The 21,511-nt window shown below is 47.7% G+C and overlaps 1 protein-coding gene across 1 annotated transcript in view; it reads left to right on the forward strand.

Annotated features, from left to right (window-relative positions):
• Window positions 1-21,511, forward strand: part of GPR107 (G protein-coupled receptor 107) — a 78,103-nt gene that overhangs the window by 36,608 nt on the left and 19,984 nt on the right. The window contains exons 10-14 of the mRNA XM_048513210.1: window positions 405-480; window positions 2,941-3,014; window positions 4,911-5,028; window positions 7,175-7,305; window positions 8,224-8,267. Coding sequence (XP_048369167.1) covers window positions 405-480; window positions 2,941-3,014; window positions 4,911-5,028; window positions 7,175-7,305; window positions 8,224-8,267 — 443 coding nt within the window. The remainder of the gene's footprint in view (window positions 1-404; window positions 481-2,940; window positions 3,015-4,910; window positions 5,029-7,174; window positions 7,306-8,223; window positions 8,268-21,511) is intronic.

The following is a 21,511-nucleotide window of genomic DNA, read 5'->3' on the forward strand; positions in this document are numbered from 1 at the left end:
GGGGGGGAGGCTCTACTGCTCAGGCGGGCATCACGCCCACCCTCTGCCGAGCCCCACCCTCCACCTCCCTGCAGGCCAGCTCCTGAGCTGGATCTTGCAAAGTTTTCAGCTGCTCAGCACAAGAGAGTCTTAGTTGCTGTTGACATTGAAAGAATCAAAGTGATTGGCGGTTGAGAAGGAACCAAATATTGGGAGGTGTCCTTTGTTGCATTGTGAGTGCTCGAGTACCTTGCGCATTATTTCTTGCACTGTCATGTGGATGTTTCCATTGATGTCATGATTCTCTTTTTTCCAGCTTCTTGAACCTCCAGCATCTTATAGCATTGTCTTTAAATGTCCTGCTTCAGGAGCAGGGCATAACTTAGAGTTGCTCTTACTGTTTTGATTGTGTTCCCTTCTTACAGGGCTGACGTGTTTAAGATTCACTGGCTTATGGCTGCTCTTCCTTTTACCAAGTCCCTCTCTTTGGTCTTTCACGCAGTAAGTAACTTCTCAGTCTGTCTCTTTTGCTACTGACATCATGAGGACAGGAACTGGGTGACGTCAGAGGCAGGAAGTGGGGTGTGGTTGAGCAGTTGAAATCCTTCTTCCCAAAGTATTTCTCTTACATCACGCTGAAAGTATCAGTGCTGGTGAAATGCATGGGTTCCAGACAAGGCAAGGGAGACAAGCATGCTTGTTCAGATATCCAGCTGTGTTGTTGTTGCTATGCAGCACACTCGGGCAATGTGGAAGTGTTCACACAACAGAAGAGAACTAAGTCAAGCACCCCAAAAGGCCTCCACAGTTGCAGTTTGGTGCTTTCTGATTCCAGCTGAACAGTAGCTGGTGACCAATGACTGAAGAACAGGGCAGGGAGGGATCATAACCGCAGGGGGTTACGTACTACCCAAGAAGAGAAGATGATCTTGGATTTATATCCCCCCCCCCCTTCCTTTCTCTCCTGTAAGGAGTCTCAAAGCAGCTTCTGGACTCCTTTTCCTTCCTCTCCCCACAACACACACCCTGTGAGGTAGGTGGGGCTGGGAGAGTTCTGAAGAACTGCGACTAGTCCAGGGGTCGGGAACCTTTTCCCCTCAAAGAGCCATTTGGCTCACCCTCCCCCGCTCACCCCACCCACTCGCTCGCAGGCCCCCCCTCCGCCCACTTGCTCGCTCGCTTGCGCCCGCCTGCTCCCCCCCCCGCCCGCCTGCAGGGCAGGCGAAGATGGGTCCGGCGGCTCGGCCTGGCCGGCCGCCGGAAAAGCGCCAGGAGCCACCGCAAGCGGCGCTGCCCGGCCAGCTTCTGGAGAGGGATGCGCGCGCCACTTTGCTGGCGCTTGCAGGGCGGGCGGCGATGGAGCCGGGGCGGCTCGGCTCAGCCGGCCGTGAGGCAGAGCCTCCCAGGCGGTAGGAGACAAATCCCGTGGCGCCGCCTGACCTGGCCGGCCGCTGGCTGGGGGATGCGCCAGCCCTGCTGCTTGCAGGGCGGGCGAAGATGGAGCCGGCGGCTCGGCCTGGCCGGCCGCCGGCAGAGCGCCCGAGGCGGGCAGGAGCCAAATCCCGCGGCGCGGCCTGGCCTGGCCGGCCGTGGGAGAGGAATGCGCCCGCCCTGCTGCTTGCAGGGCGGGCGAAGATGGGGCCGGCGGCTCGGCTTGTGGAGCCGCAGAACAGCGGCGGAAGAACCGCATGCGGCTTGCGAGCCGCGGGTTCCCGACCCCTGGACTAGTCGAAGGTCACCCTGCAGGCTTCCTGTGTAGGAGTGGAGAAAAAAAATCCAGTTCACCGGATAAGAGTCTGCTGCTCATATGGAGGAGTGGGGAATCAAACCTGGTTCTCCAGATTGGAGTCTACCTCTCTTAACCACTACATAGTGAACCTTTTCAAGACCGATAGTGATACCGATAGTGATAGTGAACCTTTTCAAGACCGAGTGCCCAAATTGCAACCCAAAACCCACTTATTTATCACAAAGGGCCAACACGGCAATTTAAGCTGAATACTGAGGTTTTAGTTTAGAAAAAAACAGTTGGCTCCGAGTTACTTGGGAGTAAGCTTGGTGGTAGTCGGTGGCTTTGCTTTGAAACAACCGTGCAACTCTTCCAACATGTGAATCATGACCCTAGGAGGGTTTACTCAGAAGCAAGCCCCATTGCCAGCAACTGAGCTTACTCCCAGGTAAAGGATCGCGCTGTAGCTCTTTGCATGAAGTCAGTCAGGTTTAACAGCACTTAACAGGGTTATCTACACTGCTTCCCCAAAACTAGGTCTTAGGTTTAATGCTAATAGAGCCCAGCGGCTCAAGCCAGCCTAGATGTGTGGGGGTGGCACGTGCCCACCGAGAGGGCTCTGAGTGCCACCTCTGGCACCCGTGCCATAGGTTCGCCACCACTGCACTACACCATTCTGGTTCTCAAATGTTGGCCATCAGTTCCTCTGCTGTTGAAGTTCCCAGCATGGTGCCCATGAGCACTGTGGCACCTGCCAACTCCTTTCCTGGTGCTTACCGAGTGTTTTTAGAACGTGGATGGATTTGGGTGGGGCTTGCTACAGCAGGAGGTCTGCTTGATTGTTTAAAAAAAATGCTTTGGCTACAGCTGCCACCACAGCACAGGGATTTTCACTGTGCAATTGAAGGTAAGCTGTGACAGTCACTTTGTGCCTGGTTCCGCCTTCTGCAGCAGCCATTTTGTGACTGCGAGCACCACACTGGGTCAGAATCCCAAAGTTGCCCACACGCTCAGAAAGGCACCCTTTCTCCCTTTTGCTCAAAACAAGCCTGGCCTGCATACTTCTGGATCAGAGAGCAGGGCTTACCATGTGACCTGTTGTGTCCTGTTCAAGCTGTTTCTTAGCAAGGCCTGACTAGCTGCTCTCCCTCTGGCCAGATTTGCTCAGGGAAGTCAAACATTCAGGTGCAAATTGAGGTGACTTTTAACTGACGTCTCCCTTTGTCCTCCAGATCGACTACCACTACATCTCCACTCAAGGCTTCCCCATCGAAGGCTGGGCCGTGGTCTACTACATCACTCACTTGTAAGTGTTCAGGCCAAATTGTCGGCCAGATCCAGGGAGGTGTGATGTGTCGAAGCAGCGGATTTACTCAGAGTAGGCCACCTTGCAGGACTCAATGTAGACAAGAACTGACAGACACACAGTCACCAGTGCAGTTCTATTTATTGCTATCTACTGACAGAGTGCTTCGCCAGACCACAGGTGTTTTCAGGCACACATCACTCTGTTGTCTGTGCTATCTATATACAAAAGTGGTTCCAATCAGGTGCCCTTACCTTATCAGGTGCCTTTACCTTATCAGGTGCCCTTACCTTTTGCACACGGTACATGTTGTTCACTCAGCCCTAATTTGCACACGGCACCTGCTAGAAGGAGGGTCCAGCTGCCATTTAGATTGTGCTCATCTAAACACATGTCCTGACACCCCTTCCAAAATCGGTATGACGGTATTTACATATTTACAACATTGACAGACACCACATTTAGCTGTTCACACAGTGGCTCATATTTTTTCTTTTGCAGTAGGTTTTGTTAAGGCATCAGCCCAATCCCATGAACCCCAATCCACACGAAGTATTGACTTGGCTTGGTGCCACTTGCCATCAGGAATGGTTTCACTTGGGTTAATAAAACAAAATCTGAAAAGCCTCCATCTTTGGCGGATGCGGTTGCTCCCTCCCCAGCCTCACAATGTGTGAAAATAGAAAGTTCTAAGCAGGCAAGCAAGCAAGATCCTTGTGGGTTTTCTACTTGGGCCGAGCCAACCTGCTCTCCACCCCACCAGGCTAGCCTTTGCAAAAGGAGCCGAAAAGAGTTTGCAAGATTCAGTTTCTTCCTGGCTCTGCAGTGTGCCACTAATTTAGGATACATGAATGTGGAATCAGCTTTTCTTCTCCCACACACGTGAATGGATTTTTATCCATTCGAGAAGAGCAGTTTCTATGTGATGGTTTGGCATTGTAATTGATGAAGACAACAATTTTGGATTCATATCCCACCTTTCTGTCCTGTAAGGAGACCCAAGGTGGCCTACAAGCTCCTTTCCCTTCCTCTCCCCACAACAGACACCTTGTGACCAGTGAAACTATTAAGACCGAGAAAACTTGTTCCTGGTATAGTCTTCTGTGTTTGGTATCTGAAGAAATGGGCATACACATAAAAGTTCATGCCAGGAATCAAGCTTTGCTGGTCTTCAAGGTCCCACTGGACTCTTCTCTGGTGCTTCAGACCAACCCAACTACTGGTCTGAATCTCTCTGAGGCTTGATCTTCATCCTTCAGATGCAGCAAAATGAACAATTTTGATTTTTTGCTAATGACTCCCTGTCCTGTCACAAAGGGAACCATCCCATTTCCAGCAAATTCAAGGCTGGATCTTGTCCACTCCTCCTCCAGTGCAAGGGAGATTCTGGTGGCACAAGTGGCATCCATAGGGAAATTGTGGAATTATTGTCTGATAAGTGAACCTCTGGTGTCCTTAAAAGCTCCTTGAGCGGCCAAGAGGCACTGTGTCAGGATCCAGCCCATTAAGGTAAAATGTCCCTGCAGCCAAGCGATCTCTGCCACTCTGGTCACAACACTGCAATTGGCATGGCGCTCTAAAGAGGAGAGTTCACTCTTCGACTGTCGGTTCAGTTTCCTTTGTAGGTCAGGTTGGAATCCAGCACAACTGCTGCTGTAGTGGAGGTGCCTTCTTCAGGCACTCTCATGACACAAGATGGCTGTGGAGTAGGGTGAATTGGAATATAACCTTTCTGACTCTTGGCTCTTCGATATGTTCAGTCACTTTAACGGGTCCCTTTACATCCTGAGAGCTGCCTTTGAGGCCTCTGGCCTGGAAAAAAGTAAACTTTGAGCATTGTATGTGGAATGATTCCAAGCAACGCTCTCCTTCTCCTTCTTCTTTTGAATAATCCAGACTAAAAGGTGCTCTGTTATTCATCACCATCGCCCTCATTGGCACTGGCTGGGCCTTTATTAAGCACATCCTTTCGGATAAAGACAAGAAAATCTTCATGATAGTCATTCCGCTGCAGGTGAGTGTGCTGCTACTTCTTGCATTTTCCTCAGTTGCATGTTTCCCCGGTCCCAGTTTTCCTTCAAGAAGGGAGCACCAGTTGTGTCTGTACTGGTAGCAGTGGCGTAGGAGGTTAAGAGCTCGTGTATCTAATCTGGAGGAACCGGGTTTGATTCCCAGCTCTGCCGCCTGAGCTGTGGAGGCTTATCTGGGGAATTCAGATTAGCCTGTCCACTCCCACACACGCCAGCTGGGTGACCTTGGGCTAATCACAGCTTCTCGGAGCTCTCTCAGGGGGGGAAGGGCAAGGAGATTGTCAGCCCCTTTGAGTCTCCTGCAGGAGAGAAAGGGGGGATATAAATCCAAACTCTTCTTCTTCTAGGTTGATTCTGGTGCTGCTGTCTTTTGCAGTCCACATGCTGTCCGTGATGGCTTGTGTGAGCAGCGTGCATAGGATGTTGAATACTGAAGTGTAGGGAGGAGGAGGGCTGTTTGCCAGGAAACTTCAAAAGGACCGTTTGAAGCCTCTCTTTTCTGTACCTCAAAAGTTCCGTGCGCAGGCTAAATCTGTGGACAGTCAGTCACATCCAACTTCCCAAAATCCGAGGGCAAGGGCCAACCTAGGGCAGAGACTAGGGCAGAGGCCAGTCCTGAATGAGGTGCATCCCATGGGACACTCTTGGAACCCTTTGCTAGACCGACAGTGATACTCACTGCAGGGTGACAGGATGTCTGTAAGTCACTGAGCAGATTTGTTCTGAGCCTTCCCAGAGCAATGGAAGTAATTTTAGTCAGCGTTGCAGTTTTTGGTTCTGGATGCCCATGCCGATCCAAGTTTCCTTTCGCCATGGGAACAGAGATAGCCCAGCCAAAAGGAACCAGCCCCTTTATTGTTGGGTTGGGGGGTGGAGCAGGAAGCCCTCTGAAATAATCTTCCTCCGCAGCTAGCTTGCTGGGTGGTCTTGGCCCAACGTCTGCGGTAGCTGGTCCTCCTCCTCTTGCCAAGTTCCACTTAGGAGCAGCAGTGGCGTAAGAGGTTAAGAGCTCGTGTATCTAATCTGGAGGAACCGGGTTTGATTCCCTGCTCTGCCGCCTGAGCTGTGGAGGCTTATCTGGGGAATTCAGATTAGCCTGTCCACTCCCACACACGCCAGCTGGGTGACCTTGGGCTAATCACAGCTTCTCGGAGCTCTCTCAGCCCCACCTACCTCACAGGGAGTTTGTTGTGAGGGGGGAAGGGCAAGGAGATTGTAAGCCCCTTTGAGTCTCCCGCAGGAGAGAAAGGGGGGATAGAAATCCAAACTCCTCCTCCTCCTCCTCCTCCTCCTCTTCTTCTTCTTCTTCTTCTCCTCCTCTCCTCCTCCTCCTCCTCCTCCTCCTCCTCCTCCTCCTCCTCCTCCTCCTCTTCTTCCTCCTCCTCCTCTTCTTCTTCTTCTTCTTCTTCTTCTTCTTCTTCTTCTCCTCTTCTTCTTCTTCTTCTTCTTCTTCTTCTTCTTCTTCTTCTTCTTCTTCTTCTTCTTCTTCTTCTGATCCCGTAGAGTTTTCAAGGCAAGAGGTGGTTTGCCCGTACCTGCTTCTGCCTGGCAACCCTGGAACTCTCCCATCCCAGTGCTAACCAGGGCCAACCCTGCTTAGCTTCTGAGGCCTGATGAGACTGCACCAGCCTGGTCATGGTGAGGGCTGAGAAATTGTGCCTGGCACTGAAGTCCCAGCAACTGAAAGACTTATTCACAGCAATTATTCTGGCTTCTAAGAGGCCACAGGGTGTTTTCCACATAGTGGAGTATGCTGTTTCCATAAGTGCTAGAAACTTAAGGCAATGGAAAGTCACCGTAGCCTGAATTCTAAGCCGAACATCCCATTTTCTGCTACTGCAGGATCGCAGGGCCCTCTCCGTTTTCTCGGCATTGCCTTCTTTGAGCTCTTTGTGTAAAGTGCTGTGGAGTCGCAGCTGATGTATGGCAACCCGGTAGGGTTTTCAAGGCAAGAGACAAACAGAGGTGGTTTGCCACTGCCAGAGCTCTGTAGAGCAATCCTGAACTTCCTTGTTGGTCTCCTGCCCAAGTACTAAGCTTAGCTTAGGAGATGTGACAAAATCAAACCAGTCTGGTTCAACTTGGCATCCCGTTGCTGTTCTTAGAATCCTTCCTGTTTCCTCTCACAAGGTCTTGGCAAATGTGGCCTACATCATCATCGAGTCGACAGAAGAAGGCACGACAGAATACAGTTTGTGGAAAGAGATCCTTTTCCTGGTGGACTTGCTTTGCTGTGGGGCCATCCTGTTTCCAGTCGTGTGGTGAGTTGCCAAGACCGTAGATTTGTATCAGGAGGAGAAGCAAAGTGCGCACGTCCATCCAAGCCAGGGAGACCGTCTTGGTTCCTGCCTAGAAAAGGATTTTCTGTCAATAGTGTGGGTTGTTCAAGGAGGAATGAAGGGATAAAACTCCCTGCTTTGCATGCAGAAAGTGCCAGGTTCAAACCCCAGCCTCTCTAGTTATTGTTGCAACACATAAAGCTGGCTTATTCTGAATCCTGCATGGGTCCAGCAAGAGCTGTGTTGCTACTCGGACTGGCAGCTGCTCTGCAGGATCTCAGGTGGGGTCTTTCACATCATCTCCTCTTTCGTCCTTTTAACTGGAGATGCCAGGCATTGAACTCCTGCATGCCAAGCCAATGCTCTGCCACTGAGCTGTGGCCCCTCTCCTGAAGGCTCTGCCTCTGCCTGACATTTCGGAGAGCTGCTGCTACCTAGAATTGCCAATACTAAAGTAGACTATGTGTAAGGCAGCTTCATAAGACTATGTGTAAGGCAGCTTCATATGTTTATGTGAAACGCTTGGCAACACCATCGCTCCGCCATATCCCAAGAACGTGTCTGTTTTTGTCCTTCCCTAGAGACATTCTTTTGCACTGTTTAGGATAAGCAGTTACTGCTTTTGCAGTGTTGCCTGGCAGAATTTTGTCTACTGGATGGAAACAGACTTATCTGTATCATACCTTCCTGATGTATTCAGCAAGCTCAGTTTTCTGGATTGTGGAGTTCCAGTACACAGAATACCCAAGGCCCTTACCTAGGATCTGGCAGCCAGTCTTCCTGGTCACCAGAGGGCGCCCCAGGCTTGTATAGCATCTGAAGACCTTCGGCAGGTGGTGGATTGATTGAAGATTACTGGTGGTAACTCATAACTAATTTTCCCTTAATTTTTTGTTCTAGGTCAATAAGACATTTACAGGAGGCTTCTGCAACAGATGGCAAAGGCAAGCGAATCCTCTTCCTTCAGTTTTGTACCACATGTGCATAATTTAAAATCACAGTGGCAGATGACACTTTACAGGGACTAAACAGTTCTGCTATTTATGGTTCAGTTTCTTTGCTCTTAGAAGCAGGAAGTGGGGCAGGTCAGGGGTTGGCTTCCAGTCTTGGCTGCCTGCTCTGCAGATGGTTGATGCAACCAATGCATCTGTTGCTCCCCCTTCACTGTCCCCGCAAAAGAAACCATTGTCTCAGTCTCTCATTTTGATGGAGGAGATAAATACCTGGAAACCAGAATCCTGATGTGATATTATGAGCTGGAGCTTCCTGCCCCTTCCTGCCCCTTTTTGAAAGTGTGGGAGAATCTCCAGATCTTTTGTGGAATCAGGCTAACACACCAGGCCAAGGTCCAGGATAGAACTGGAAAGACCAATTGCGGTCAGTTCCAGAGTCCGGGCAGGAGCCAAAGGGGTGGGACTAGCAGAGCCGAGGACTCCAGCAGAGGCAAGTGGTATTGGGAAGCAAGATCTGCGGGCAGGGGGGAGAGAGAACAGACAGGTGCAAAATATAGGAGAGTTGCGCAGCAGATGTGCTTAGCTGCACAGGCAGAAGAGCAGTCTCCTTCCAGAGGTCCCAGGGTGCCAACTGCGGCCATCAGACAGTCGTCTGGTGACTATCCCACTATGCAGGGTCGCCCATCTGGCGTCAGCTGGAGCCTTGGTTTTTTCCATTGTGGCTCTGTGGAGTGGGCTCCATGAAGATGGGAGGTGGGGGGTGCTTCCTTGGAGATCTTCAGGAGACACTGCAAGCACCTCCCTGTTTTCAGGACTATTTGAACAGCAGGAATCTTAAGGAGGGAGAGGGCAGAGATTTGGGGTTGGCTATTTTTTTTTTTCACTAAAAATAGACAAGATAAAAGAACTGGGAGGAATGTCAAAAGTGTGCAGACGTAATATATACATAAAGGGAAGCGCAGAGGATTGTTTCAGAGCATTAATCAAGAAATTGGGCACCATTTTCAATAACATAGAATCTGGATTATTCAGGAGATAATTCAGTCTGGAGTTAGGAAGGCAAGGGCCTGCCAAAATTGGAGGCTTAAGAAATTCCATCTAAATTAGAAGTTCCGTCTAAATTCCATAAATTTTGGGCAGACAAACAAAATATGCTCTAGTGACTCTTCAGAAGTTAGACAATACGTACAAGTGCGCTTCTGATGAAGAGATTTCGTAAATCTCTCTGGAGATAGTGTGAGAGGAAATGTATTGGTTCTTGCTCTGGTTCTTGCTCCATCATGTGTCTGGTTCTTGCTCCATCAGCTGAGGGTCAAACAATATGTTTAACTAGCTGACTATCCTACATTTCCCAGGTATAATATCAAAATAGAGGGGGGGACACAGACTCTTTTCTTTGCCAATTAAAAGTTGATATTCCTGATGGAATAACCACTCCTTAATACGATGGAGGATCTCATTGGAGGAGAGCATGTGAAGCTGGTCCCAAGTGAAACCCAGGGGAAAAAATCTTGGATTCAATAAGGGCCCACCAGGCAGACAGCTGAAGTTCAGGAAGGGCAAGATAGATAAGACTGTTGGAGTCGTGAAAGAAACATAGGCTAGTAGTCTCAAATGGATCAGGGCTGTATCCCTTCAAACCTCCTCAGAACAAACCATAGAAGGCTAGCAGGTCAGGAACAGTCATTTCTCCGCTTCGTCGAATCGAACTTTGTGTAGCAACACTTGTGTGCTGCTTCAGATCCTTAATCAGGTACTATTTATTTATCCCATCCTTCAGGGAAATCAGAGTGGAGCAGCAGTGGCGTAGGAGGTTAAGAGCTCGTGTATCTAATCTGGAGGAACCGGGTTTGATTCCCAGCTCTGCTGCCTGAGCTGTGGAGGCTTCTCTGGGGAATTCAGATTAGACTGTACACTCCCACACACGCCAGCTGGGTGACCTTGGGCTAGTCACAGTTCTTTGGAGCTCTCTCAGCCCCATCTACCTCACAGGGTGTTTGTTGTGAGGGGGGAAGGGCAAGGAGATTGTCAGCCCCTTTGAGTCTCCTGCAGGAGAGAATGGGGGGATATAAATCCAAACTCTTCTTCTTCTTCTATATGTGGTTCTCCCCTCCTTTGTTTTGTTCTCATGTGGTGTAGGCTAGGCAGAGCATGATTGAACCAGTAACCCAGTGAGTTTCATGGTGAGTTGGGTTTAAACCCTGTCTTCCCCCCACCCCAGCTGGATCTAGGGCTGACGATTCCTGAGCTATTGCTTGGGATTCCAAGCTGGTGGGCGTAGCATGGGAGGGAGCAGCTTAGTGCCTGGCTGCCGAGTGGGTTTCAGAAGTGATGCCTTTTGAGCAGACTGTGGTAGTGGGGGGCATGGGAGGTGGGTACTCAGGACAGTGTAAGGATTTTCTGCCAGGGGTGTTGTATGGTTTCCGGGCTGTATGGCCATGTTCCAGTAGCATTTCCTCCTGACGTTTCACCTGCACCTGTGGCTGGCATCTTCAGAAGATCCTCTGAAGATGCCAACCACAGATGCAGGCGAAACGTCAGGGGAAAATGTTATTGGAACATGGCCATACAGCCCGGAAACCCCACAACACCCCAGTGATTCTGGCCGTGAAACCTTCGACAATACATTTTCTGTGTCCTTCACAGCAATAATAAGTAGAGGCCCCAAAGGATAATGTGTGGTCAGCCTGCCCGTATTCCACATCCTTGGGGCGTTCATGCCCCAGTTGACCCTGATTTTACTTCAGCAGTGCCAAACCCTTGAGGCCAGGCCAGTTACCATGGCAGCTGGAGGTAGCTTCAACCATTAATTTCATACAATGCTGTTGCATTTCTAGTGTTGCTGCTTTAAAATGGCACTATTATACCACAGCTTGGAGCCGCTGTCACTGTTGAGTACTGTGCCGCTGGGGTGTGTTTGTGTTCCTGTGTGTGGTACTTGCAATTTCTGTTTCAAAACTCTTCCCTCCCCATCCCTTGGAAGTTCTTGTTTTGTTCCCTCTTCCCTAGTCTTAGAGGCCACTTGGGGCCTTTTGACTTGGCCTTATTGATTCTCTCAGAAAGAAGCATTCAAGGATTGCTTTAGACACTCTGTCATGCAGAGGCGAATCTAGGCAAACTGGAGCCCGGGGACAAAACCTGAGCTCCCCCACCCCGGTATGGGTGGCCACCCTTCCCCACCATGACCAAACAATGATTTTTGCACCAGCTCACAAAACACCTCCCACCCCCAGCAAAACATACATGGCTCTCTCCCCACCAACTCTCTTTCCTAATTTTGTTCTCACACTAACCCTATGAGGTAAGTTGTTAGCCTGAAACAACTCCAAGCCAGTGCAAGTGGATATTAAGCATGTAAATCTCTCACAAATCACCCCCACCCCCAGCAAAACATACATGGTTCTCCCCCACCAACTCTCTTTCCTAATTTTGTCCTCACACCAGCCCTATGAGGTAGGTTGTTAGCCTGAGAAACAGTGCCAAGCCAGTGCAAGTGGGTATTAAGCATGTAAATCTCTCACAAATCACCCCCAGCAAAACATTTACCGAACAAATGTCACCATCAACTTTCACAAAACACCTCCAGTGGAATCCACCCCCAAATAGCATCACTTTTAATGGTGTTTAAACCAGGGAGCTCAGATTATTCTTCTAAATCCACCTTAAAGGAAGAATCTGGGGTCTTCGGTTAAATCAAAATTGAAAGTGATGCTGTTTGGGGGTGGATTCCCCCGCCCCCCGGAAAAAGCATCACTTTCTAGGGTTGGAGATTTGGATGAAACAGATACCAGATTTGGACAGAATCTGGGCGAATCTGGGCATATTTGGACAAAAATTGTCCGAATATGTCATGCCCAAATATGAACGAATCCAAATGCAAGGTATTCAGACTTTTTTGGGGTATTTTTGATGTTTTTCGGCCTGCAGGGGGTGCATTTTTAAAGTTAGTAGTGCCAAAATTACAAGATGTCATCCGGAGACTGTCCTGATCATACCACCCAAGTTTGGTGAGGTTTGGTTCGGGGGGGGGGAGGGCAAAGTTATGGACCCCTAAAGGGGGTGCCCCCTACCCCGTTGTTTCCAATGGGAGCTAAAGTCAATTTCATTTTTTTCTGCCTATCTGGAGTGTCTTACATTTATCTCTGTTGAAATTCATTATGTTTGTTTTGGCCCAGCTTTGTAATCTGTCCAGGTCATTTTGAATTCTGATTCTCTCTCATTAGCTACCCTTCCTTACTTGGTGTCAAGAATATCATGCTTACAAGAATATCATGGGGGACCTTGTCAAATACCTTACTGAAATTAAGGTATGCTACATCCACAGCATTCCCTTCATCTACCAAACTTGTCACTGTATCAAAAAAAGAGATAAAATTAGTCTGTCATGACTTGTTTTTGAGAAACCCATGTGGACTTTTAGTGATTATGACATTCCCCTCTAAGTGCTTACTGACTGTCTTTTGAATTTACTTAAAGTAACCAGGTATTCCTTCATTACCTCTTTATTTATTTTGCACTGAATTTCCCCTATTGTATTTACTGTTCCATTTTCCTCTGATTGAACACTTGTTTTCTTTTCAAGAAAAGACCAAGAAGGTTTTGAGTATTCTGCCATTTCTCTGTCCCCTGTTAGCATTTTTCCATCTTCTTACTTTCTCTATGGAAGTAACTAAAAAAAACCTTTTAAATTGTTTTTAATCTCTCTAGCAAGCCTGAGCTCATTCTGTGCTTTAGCTTCTGTGACTTTCTCCCTACACGTCTTGGCTATTTGTTTGAATTCACTCTTTGGTGATTTCCTCTATTTTCCCATTTTTTTTGGTACATAACCCTTTTATTTATTTATTTATTTATTTATACTTTAAATTTCTATCCCGCCCCGTCCCCGAAGGGCTCAGATGAAAAGTCTTTAGACATCCATCCAGGTCTCCTTAGACACCTCCCATTTTTTATTCCTCATTGGAGCTATTTGAAATTGTACCTTCAAGATCTCATTTTTTTAAAAAACTCCCATCCATCATGGACTCCCTTCTCTTTTGGTATTCTTAATCACAGGCTCACATCTGGTAGTTTTCTGAGTTTACTGACATCAGCTTTCTTACAGTCTAGAATGTGTGTCTGACAAGGCTTGGCATCCCCTGTCCACTATACAACAAACTCCAGGAGAACATGTCCCTCCTACCTACTACCACTTTCACCCCACTAACCAGGTCATCATTGTTGGTTAGGAACAGATCTAAAAGAGCCAATCCCCTTGTTGCCTCTTCCACCTTCTGCACGATGGAATTGTCTGCAAGGCCAGTAAGGAATCTGTTGGGCTTGATAGTCTTGGCAGAGTTTGATTCCCAACAAATACCAGGATAATTGAAATCTCCCATTACTGCTCTTTCTCTCCTTTCTGAAACTTTGCTCATCTGTTCCAGGAAGGCGTCATCCAGCTCTTCAGTCTGTCTTAGAACTCTATAATAGATGCCCACAACCTCAGTTGTTTCTCTCCCCTTTAGTTTTTATCCAGATGCTCTCAACCTGACTTTCAGTTATTTAAGGCATGGATCTGCTCACAGATGTCAGCATCTCTGAAATATAATGCTGCTACTCCTCCTTTCCTCCTTGGTCTATTTCTCCAAAATAGGCTATACCCCTCAATTATTACATTCCAATCATGAGACTCCTACGACCAAATTTCAGTGATGCCTATTGTATCTTATTTGCTCATGAGTTCATCTAGTTTATTTCACATTCTCTGTGCATTAGTATAGAGATGTCTAAGATCACGGTTCATCCTCCTGGCTGCTTATTTAAGGTTTCTTCCCTTCCACTGTTGGATTCTTGAACTATTCACTCAGTTCTCTCTGTAAACTTCAAACTGTTATCTCTAGCTCTTGATAAACTCCTGCTTTCTTGAATACTGTCTCCCCGCACATAACTCAATTTAAAGCCCTCCTAATCAGGTTTATGAGCCTCCTAGCAAAATGTTCCTACCTGCAGCCATGAAGGGCAACCCATACTTTGCCAGTAGTCCATCTTCATGAAACCACAGACCATGGTCCAAGAAGCCAAATGTTCCTGGCTGCTCCACCTGCGAAGTTGGTTGTTCCATCTCCAGTATTATTCTTTCCCTCACTCAGCCATGTTTTTCAACCGGGAGTAGAGATGAAATGACAACCTGTGCATCCAGATCCTTTCGCTTCCTTCCCAGATCTTCAAAATCCCTTCTGACGTCCTGCAAGCTACATCTTTCAGGGTCATTTATTCCCACATGGATCAAAAAGATGGGATACTTTTCAGTGGGCCTGACAAGTCTGTGTGACATCATGGATTTTTGCCCCAGGAAGATGAGATCTTGTCAGGCCTGCAAATCACTGTTTCTGTTCCCCTCAAGTAGGGAGTCCCCTGCACCATCACACATATCCTCTGGTGATTGGCAGGGGCCAATCCATGGACTGAATCTTGTGTCCAAGGACTGACTCTATTGCTCTTGTGCCTGTTCTTTATCGTTACTGACAAGGGAGAGAACTTCAAATTGATTCTGTAACTTCAAATGCACAGAATGCTCCCTGGTCCCTCCACTTCTATGTGTCACATTCTTCCAGATTCCCACCTCCTGTGTTTGAGAACTGCCCTCCTCCTCAGAGAGATCCCTGCTGTGTTCCCCACCCAGTACCGTTTGCCTCAAGCTGCTGGACCTTCTCTTCCGAGAGAGCAGTCAGCTTGGACTTGCTAATGGTGAAGCTACCCACATCCTCCGACAAAAAAACCAAACATACCACAGCTGTTGCAGTGACTGCAGCAACACCCTGACCATCCGTATTTAGTAGTCTTAAATAGTACACAAACATACCTCTGGGCCTTCCTTTTGAAAAGTCCCCCCCCTAAATTCCTCTGCACAGTGAGTGTTGACCTTCCCTGTTAGCCAAGCTCCTGTTCACTGAACTCCAGGACCTGAGACTTGGTGGCTGAAGCCGCTCTCTGAACCCGAACCAAGTCTCTAACTCACCTTTATTATACTGAGTTAAGTTATTAATTTTAATTAATTATTTATTTATTGTGCACATTGTTTTTAGTTGTTGTTTTGTTGTACACTGCCCAGAGCCCTCCAGGGGTGGGCGGTCTATCAAGTTGTTGTTGCTGTTGTTGTTGTTGTTCTCCTGAAAGATTGGTTCTCACTGATAAAACTCCTGGCTCTTAGAGGTGGCTCAAAAGAGCTGGATGGCAGGTAAATAGTGCTGGTGATTCTCCAGAAGCCCCATCTCTCAGACACCTGAGGGCAAGCACATGCCCCAAAAGGAACAGCAGCCCCAACACAAACTAAAGCCCTCCCAAGCCCTCAGACAGCAAGCACACAAGCCCTCAAAACCACACAGTTAAAGATTTAAGGATAACAACCCCTCCCTAAAAAACAGAGCTCACCTTTTGCCCTCTGTTCAGCTCTCTTCTGCACTGGCTCTCACAGATTGAGGTGTGTGCCAGAGATGAGAGCCATTTGTGGGTTCCTGTTGCTCAAAGAACTGCAGTGCAGCCGAGCTCCCAGTTTTCTGCAGTTTTTGGACATTTTTGCCCTGACCTTTGCTTTGGCAAAAGAATTTGTGGGTTAGTGAACTGGCAGCAACACAAAGAATTTGCACTAAATATGGGCTCACTTGTAATGCATCAATCACAGTGTCCAGGAAAAATGCGTTATGATTATATATTCATAAATAGGAAGCTCAAGCAATTTTCACTGTCGTGCTTTCAGTGACAAAATCAGTTGAATAATGGGATGCAATTTCACATACGCACTGAGTGTTATCCAACAACATACAATTGGAGAGATTGTAACGAAAATCCTCAGAGCTAGTCGGTGGTCCTGATAAAATCTGACCTCATATGCAGACTTCAAAGGCTTGTGGTTATGTCAGATGAATATTCTTATAGAAAGTCACATAACAGAATTGTTTCAAGCAAAGTTTCAAGCTGGACAGCGAATTGTAATGCATCAATCACAGTGTCCAGGAAAAATGTGTTATGATTATACATTCATAAATAGGAAGCTCAAAGCAATTTTCACTGTCGTGCTTTCAGTGACAAAATCAACTGAAACCAGTTGATCCTCAAACCAGTCATACAAGTTGTCCTTGATACATATTGGTGTGTTGGTGGGCAGAGGGTGTCTTCGTGTGAGAGAGACTGGGGAGGGATGAGATCAAAGAGGAGGTTTGTGCTGGTTACAGAGGCAGCTCCAAGTGGCATGACTGGGGTGGGTGGGGGGCGGGGGTAGCCATGATATTTGCTTATCAGACCATTTGGCAATCTCCTATGTCTGCCCTGAGAGCATCAAATTGACCAGTGAGGTTGGGCTGCTAGCATGGGGATGGAGGCACAGAAAGAGTATTTCTGGTCGAAGAGATCCCAGAGTTGTGCTCTAGCTCACTCTATGCCAGTGGTGGTGAACCTTTGGCACTCCAGATGTTATGGACTACGATTCCCATCAGCCCCTGCCAGCATGGCTAATTGGGGCTGATGGGAATTGTAGTCCATAACATCTGGAGTGCCAAAGGTTCACCACCACGGCTCTATGCAGTGCCATGCAGCCTTCCAGCTTGTGCGCTGAGGGTTCCCTAACTTGGCATAGCCCACACTGGACCATTGATCTGGTTGGCTGTAGGGTAGTATGTGCTTATGAGAGTGGGGACTCACCAGTATTATGCTCAAAGCTGTCCCCCCCCCCCCCCCCCCCCCCCCACTAAGCATCAATCCTACCGTATCATAGCTTAAATCTGGCCTTTGCCAGAATATTTATCTGGCAGGAGCTGCCTGCGAAGTCAGCAAACGTAGATGAATACCTTGATCTTTTTTTCTTTCCTTTGTTCTCTACCATTGTCGTCTTGCAATGTTGTGGATTCCGCACGGCAGGCACTTTCAAGAGTGGCCGGTGGGGGTGAGGAGCAGGAAACTTACTCTGGTTTCCGCAACTTTGCTGTCCTTTGCTCAGTTCCGCTCAGAACATTGCAAGCGCAAGCTATAAAACCAAATGGAGGTGGCAGGGAAGAGAAATAGAAGAAGCCAAGTACAAACTGATGCTGGGCCCAGGAGGGTGAAATGTACCTGCCAAGGTGACTGGGTACAAGTGCAGTAAGCTGAAAATGCAGTGAATTAATAGCATTCACAAATCTGATAGGTTGTGCACACCTGGATTGGAGAAGGGCCCAAACTCAATATTCACAGTTCTCAAAAAATCCTCCACCCCTGGGAGAGGGTCTGTAGGGTGGGCTGCGGCTGGCGTAATGCTTCCCCTCCACTGTTTTTTTCAAGAGGTAAAATTGTCAGGTGTATTTTTTTGCTGCTCACTAAAATGGGACAGCCACAGCAGGAAGGCGAAATAGCCCTTTAAAAAAAAATCTTTAAAAAGGCAGACAAGGCATTAAAGTCACTCTCCCCCCTCCCCCCCCCATGCTCCATGAATCATGACCCATTAAATTCCCGAAATAAATAGCTCCTAATAACTGGGCTGGTAGCTTTGAGTCATGAATGAACTGCGTTACTTTCTTCCCTCTCCTCCGTTTCAAAAGCCCTGCATTTGAAAAAAGCACCCTTCCGTTCTTCATCCCTGCACTGCTAATTGGATGGGAGAGGGGAAACAGAGGGCAGGTTAATTCTCACATTGAATTGCATCCTTCCAGCCCCCCCCCCCCCCCCGCGCAATTCTTTTTACCTCCAGAGTTCCAGTCTCTCCTCCCACTTGATGTGGAATATTTCCTCCCCATGAGAACTTTTATTGAGTCTGTAGATAAATTCAGGAATGGTAAATGTTAAATTGTTGCATTTAGAGTTTTGCTAGATGCATTCTGCCAAGAAAAGTCCTAATGGATCAGTTGTGTGGGCTTTAGAGGAAGATGAAGAGCTGCTATTTGGGGAACTACGCATTTGGGCAAGCGAGGGGCTCCTTCTGGTGAAATCAAGTCCAGCATTGGCATGCCTGACTTGCCCAAGGCCACCCAGTGGTTCCTGGAGTCGGGGGTGGGGTGGGGTGGGGTGATGTTTCAAACCCAGATTGTTTTGTTCCCTTCTGGCTGGGGATGCTGAAACTCTTAGACACCTGTCTCACTTGCATCTCAACTTTGCTGGTTTTGATGTGCTTGCATGTTAACCATGCTTGTAAAGTTGTTGTGATCAGTCCCTGTTTAATCCTGCCATGTCTCCGATCTCCTGTCCAGGTTGTGGGAACTCTTCTCTTCTCATTCCCTCTCCCTACTGTGATTATTATTATTGTTGTTGTTGTTGTTGTTTTGCTTTGCTTCCCAGACCTTATCACCTCATTAGACATCAGCTGTTGTAGCTCTGTCAGTAGTGTGGAATGCTGATTGTTTTCATCCCAAGTGTGTTGGGGGGTTTCTTCTTCTCTGGACTGTGGGATTGGAGAGGTGCCATCCCCCTTGGGACCTGGAAGTCAGCGGTGGGATGATGTGGGGTGTAATGGTGGCTGCAGTGCTGCTTATGCTTAGTTCTGGCAAGGCTGAGGCAGGGTATTTAAATACATGTCGAGATTAAGCATCTTTGCCATGAGAGCTCTGAGTCCTTGAAGCATACCGTCTGGAAGTCTCTTTTCATTGCACAGACAAGGTGAGCTGCATGCAGCTTGTTTAAGCCTGCTGAGAGTCATTCCTGGCAACCAGAGGAGAAGTTCTTGGCTGCTTTGTAAGCACATCTGCCGCTGGGGTTGCTAATGCAGCACAGCCCCTTCGCCCTCTGCAAGGTCACGAGAACAACAGGAGGCCAGAGTCCTCTTTCCCACGCCACCTGGACACGTTGGCATCACAAACCGAGTTTGACAACTGTTCCATCTGCTGCCGCTTGCTGTTCTTGTTCCTGTCAAGGAACGGCAGCTTTTGAAGGAAATCTTCATGACCTTTCTAGGAAATGAACATGTTAGGTCCAGGCCACTTGGTGTCTGTGGGTTGGCTGAATTGCAAGGATTGTTCATGGGAACCTGATGGCTCTTCATGATGTTGAACATGATTGTCAGAAATGAAGAGACTGCGCCCAGACATCATGTGCACATGTTAAGCTTGAATGTGCACAGACCGACTCCCCCTTCCTTCCACCAGAGTATAATGGCTGGGCCCACATTTAGAATGAATCCCTGTTCCCCCTGGCATGCCATTACAGGTGCATAGTTTCACTAGAGTTCTTTCCCCTTCTAAGCGTGGAGTTTGTACTAGAGTTTAGAATTCTGGGGAGGCAGGGGAATAACTGCTTAAGGGGCACACCTTTATTTATATAATATGGGTGGTTCTTCAGAGTTTGCAGAGCTAAGAAAGGGTCTTCAGAGTTTGCAGCAGCGTATCCAGATTGGCACTGGATGGGTATGTATGTACTTTCACTGGGACAGGATGCTCCATAACCAAGAATGGGGTGGTTTTGGCACAGGGTGTGTTAAGTAACAAACTCTATAGATTGACTATGGAAAATGATACCCCTGTGACCAGTGAGTTCCAAACTACTGTCTGTGGGGTAAATGACCCACTGCACCCAGCTACCTGCGTGCACAATTTCCATAGACAATGTGGGCATGTGAGTTTTAGAGTACTCAAACAAACAGCACAAATGTGTGGTGTGTGATTTGCAAAATGTGATTTGCAAAATCTGAGTCAGACTCAGAAAGTGTTAAAGGAACAGAATCAATCCCCAGAAAATCCAGACGTGTGACTAAGGGAAAACCTCCGCAGAGGTTTGGATATGATGCACAGCATAAGGTTAAAACAGAGAATGGAGCTGTGAATGTGTTACAAGCAAAAGTAAACAAGTAGTCCGAACCAAGTAATTACCAAGAAGTTCTACAAAGAGATGAGATCGAGCAAAAATTATGGTTTGAGGCTATGAACTCAGAGTTTAGCTCTTTAATACCCTTGATGTTTTTACTGAGGTAGATATACCAAAATGGAAAATTCTTTTAGACTCCAGGTGGGTCTATAAAAGGAAGCACACAACAAATGGTGAAATGTTTTTTAAAGCTAGGCTTGTTGCCAGAGGATTCAAGCAGAATTTCCCTGAGGACTTTACTGACACCTATGCTGCCACAGCTAAGTATGACTCCATCAGATTGTGTTTAGCCATAGCTGAACAGAGGGGATATATATCCTAACAACTTGATGTGTGCACAGCCTATTTGAATGCAAGAATAAATGAGGAGATATACATGAGACCACCACCAGGTTACAGGTGTAAAGCAAACAAGGTGTGTTTGCTGAAACGCGCTCTTTATGGTTTAAAGCAGTCAGCACATATGTGGAGAAACCATTTAGATGACTTGTTGGTCAAAGAGGGTTTTCAAAGTGGTGGTACTGACTCTTGTGAATATAAAACAGGAACATCAGGTGCTGAGGTATACCTAGTAGTCTGGGTTGATGATATCATAATTTTAGCAGGAACTGAACAAGAAGTGAACCAGGTGTTTCAGAAATTGAGTAAACACATTGAAGTGCGTGATCTGGGTAGACTAACCAACCACCTACCTAGGTATGGAATTTATACAAACTACTGCATCAAAAGAGTAAAATAAAAGAGCTCTTGGAGAGAACACAAATGGTTAACTCTCTTGGCAAAGAAACACCCATGGTAGTAGGTTTTCAAGAACTAGAAAGAGTGCAAGATTGTGGTGACTCGGGTCTCTATAGAAGTGTAATTGGGTCTTTACAGTATATCGGGTCTATCAGCAGACCAGACATTTCACATGCGGTAAATGTGCTCAGCAGCAGTGGCATAGTGGCTAAGAGCAGTGGCTAAGAGCAGGTGCACTCTGATCTGGAGGAACCGGGTTTGATTCCCAGCTCTGCCGCTTGAGTTGTGGAGGCTTATCTGAGGAATTCAGATTAGCCTGTGCACTCCCACACATGCCAGCTGGGTGACCTTGGGCAAGTCGCAGCTTCTTGGAGCTCTCTCAGCCCCACCCACCTCACAGGGTGTTTGTTGTGAGAGGGGAAGGGCAAGGAGATTGTAAGCCCCTTTGAGTCTCCTGCAGGAGAGAAAGGCGGGGTATAGCCTCACAAAATGGCAGCAGGGTGCTGTGACCTCCTGCCCGGGAGAGAGCTTCTCTGAGGGCACTTCCGCACATCCAGAATGGTGCACTTTCAATCCACTTTCAGTGCCCTTTGCAAGTGGATTGTACTGTGTGAAATAGCAAAATCCACTTGCAAACAATTGTGAGAGTGGATTGAAAGTTCATTATTCTGCATGTGCAAAAGTGCCCTAAGGCATGTGCA

This window comes from Sphaerodactylus townsendi, linkage group LG12 (assembly GCF_021028975.2).
Source record: "Sphaerodactylus townsendi isolate TG3544 linkage group LG12, MPM_Stown_v2.3, whole genome shotgun sequence".
Classification (NCBI taxonomy): Eukaryota; Metazoa; Chordata; class Lepidosauria; order Squamata; family Sphaerodactylidae; genus Sphaerodactylus; species Sphaerodactylus townsendi.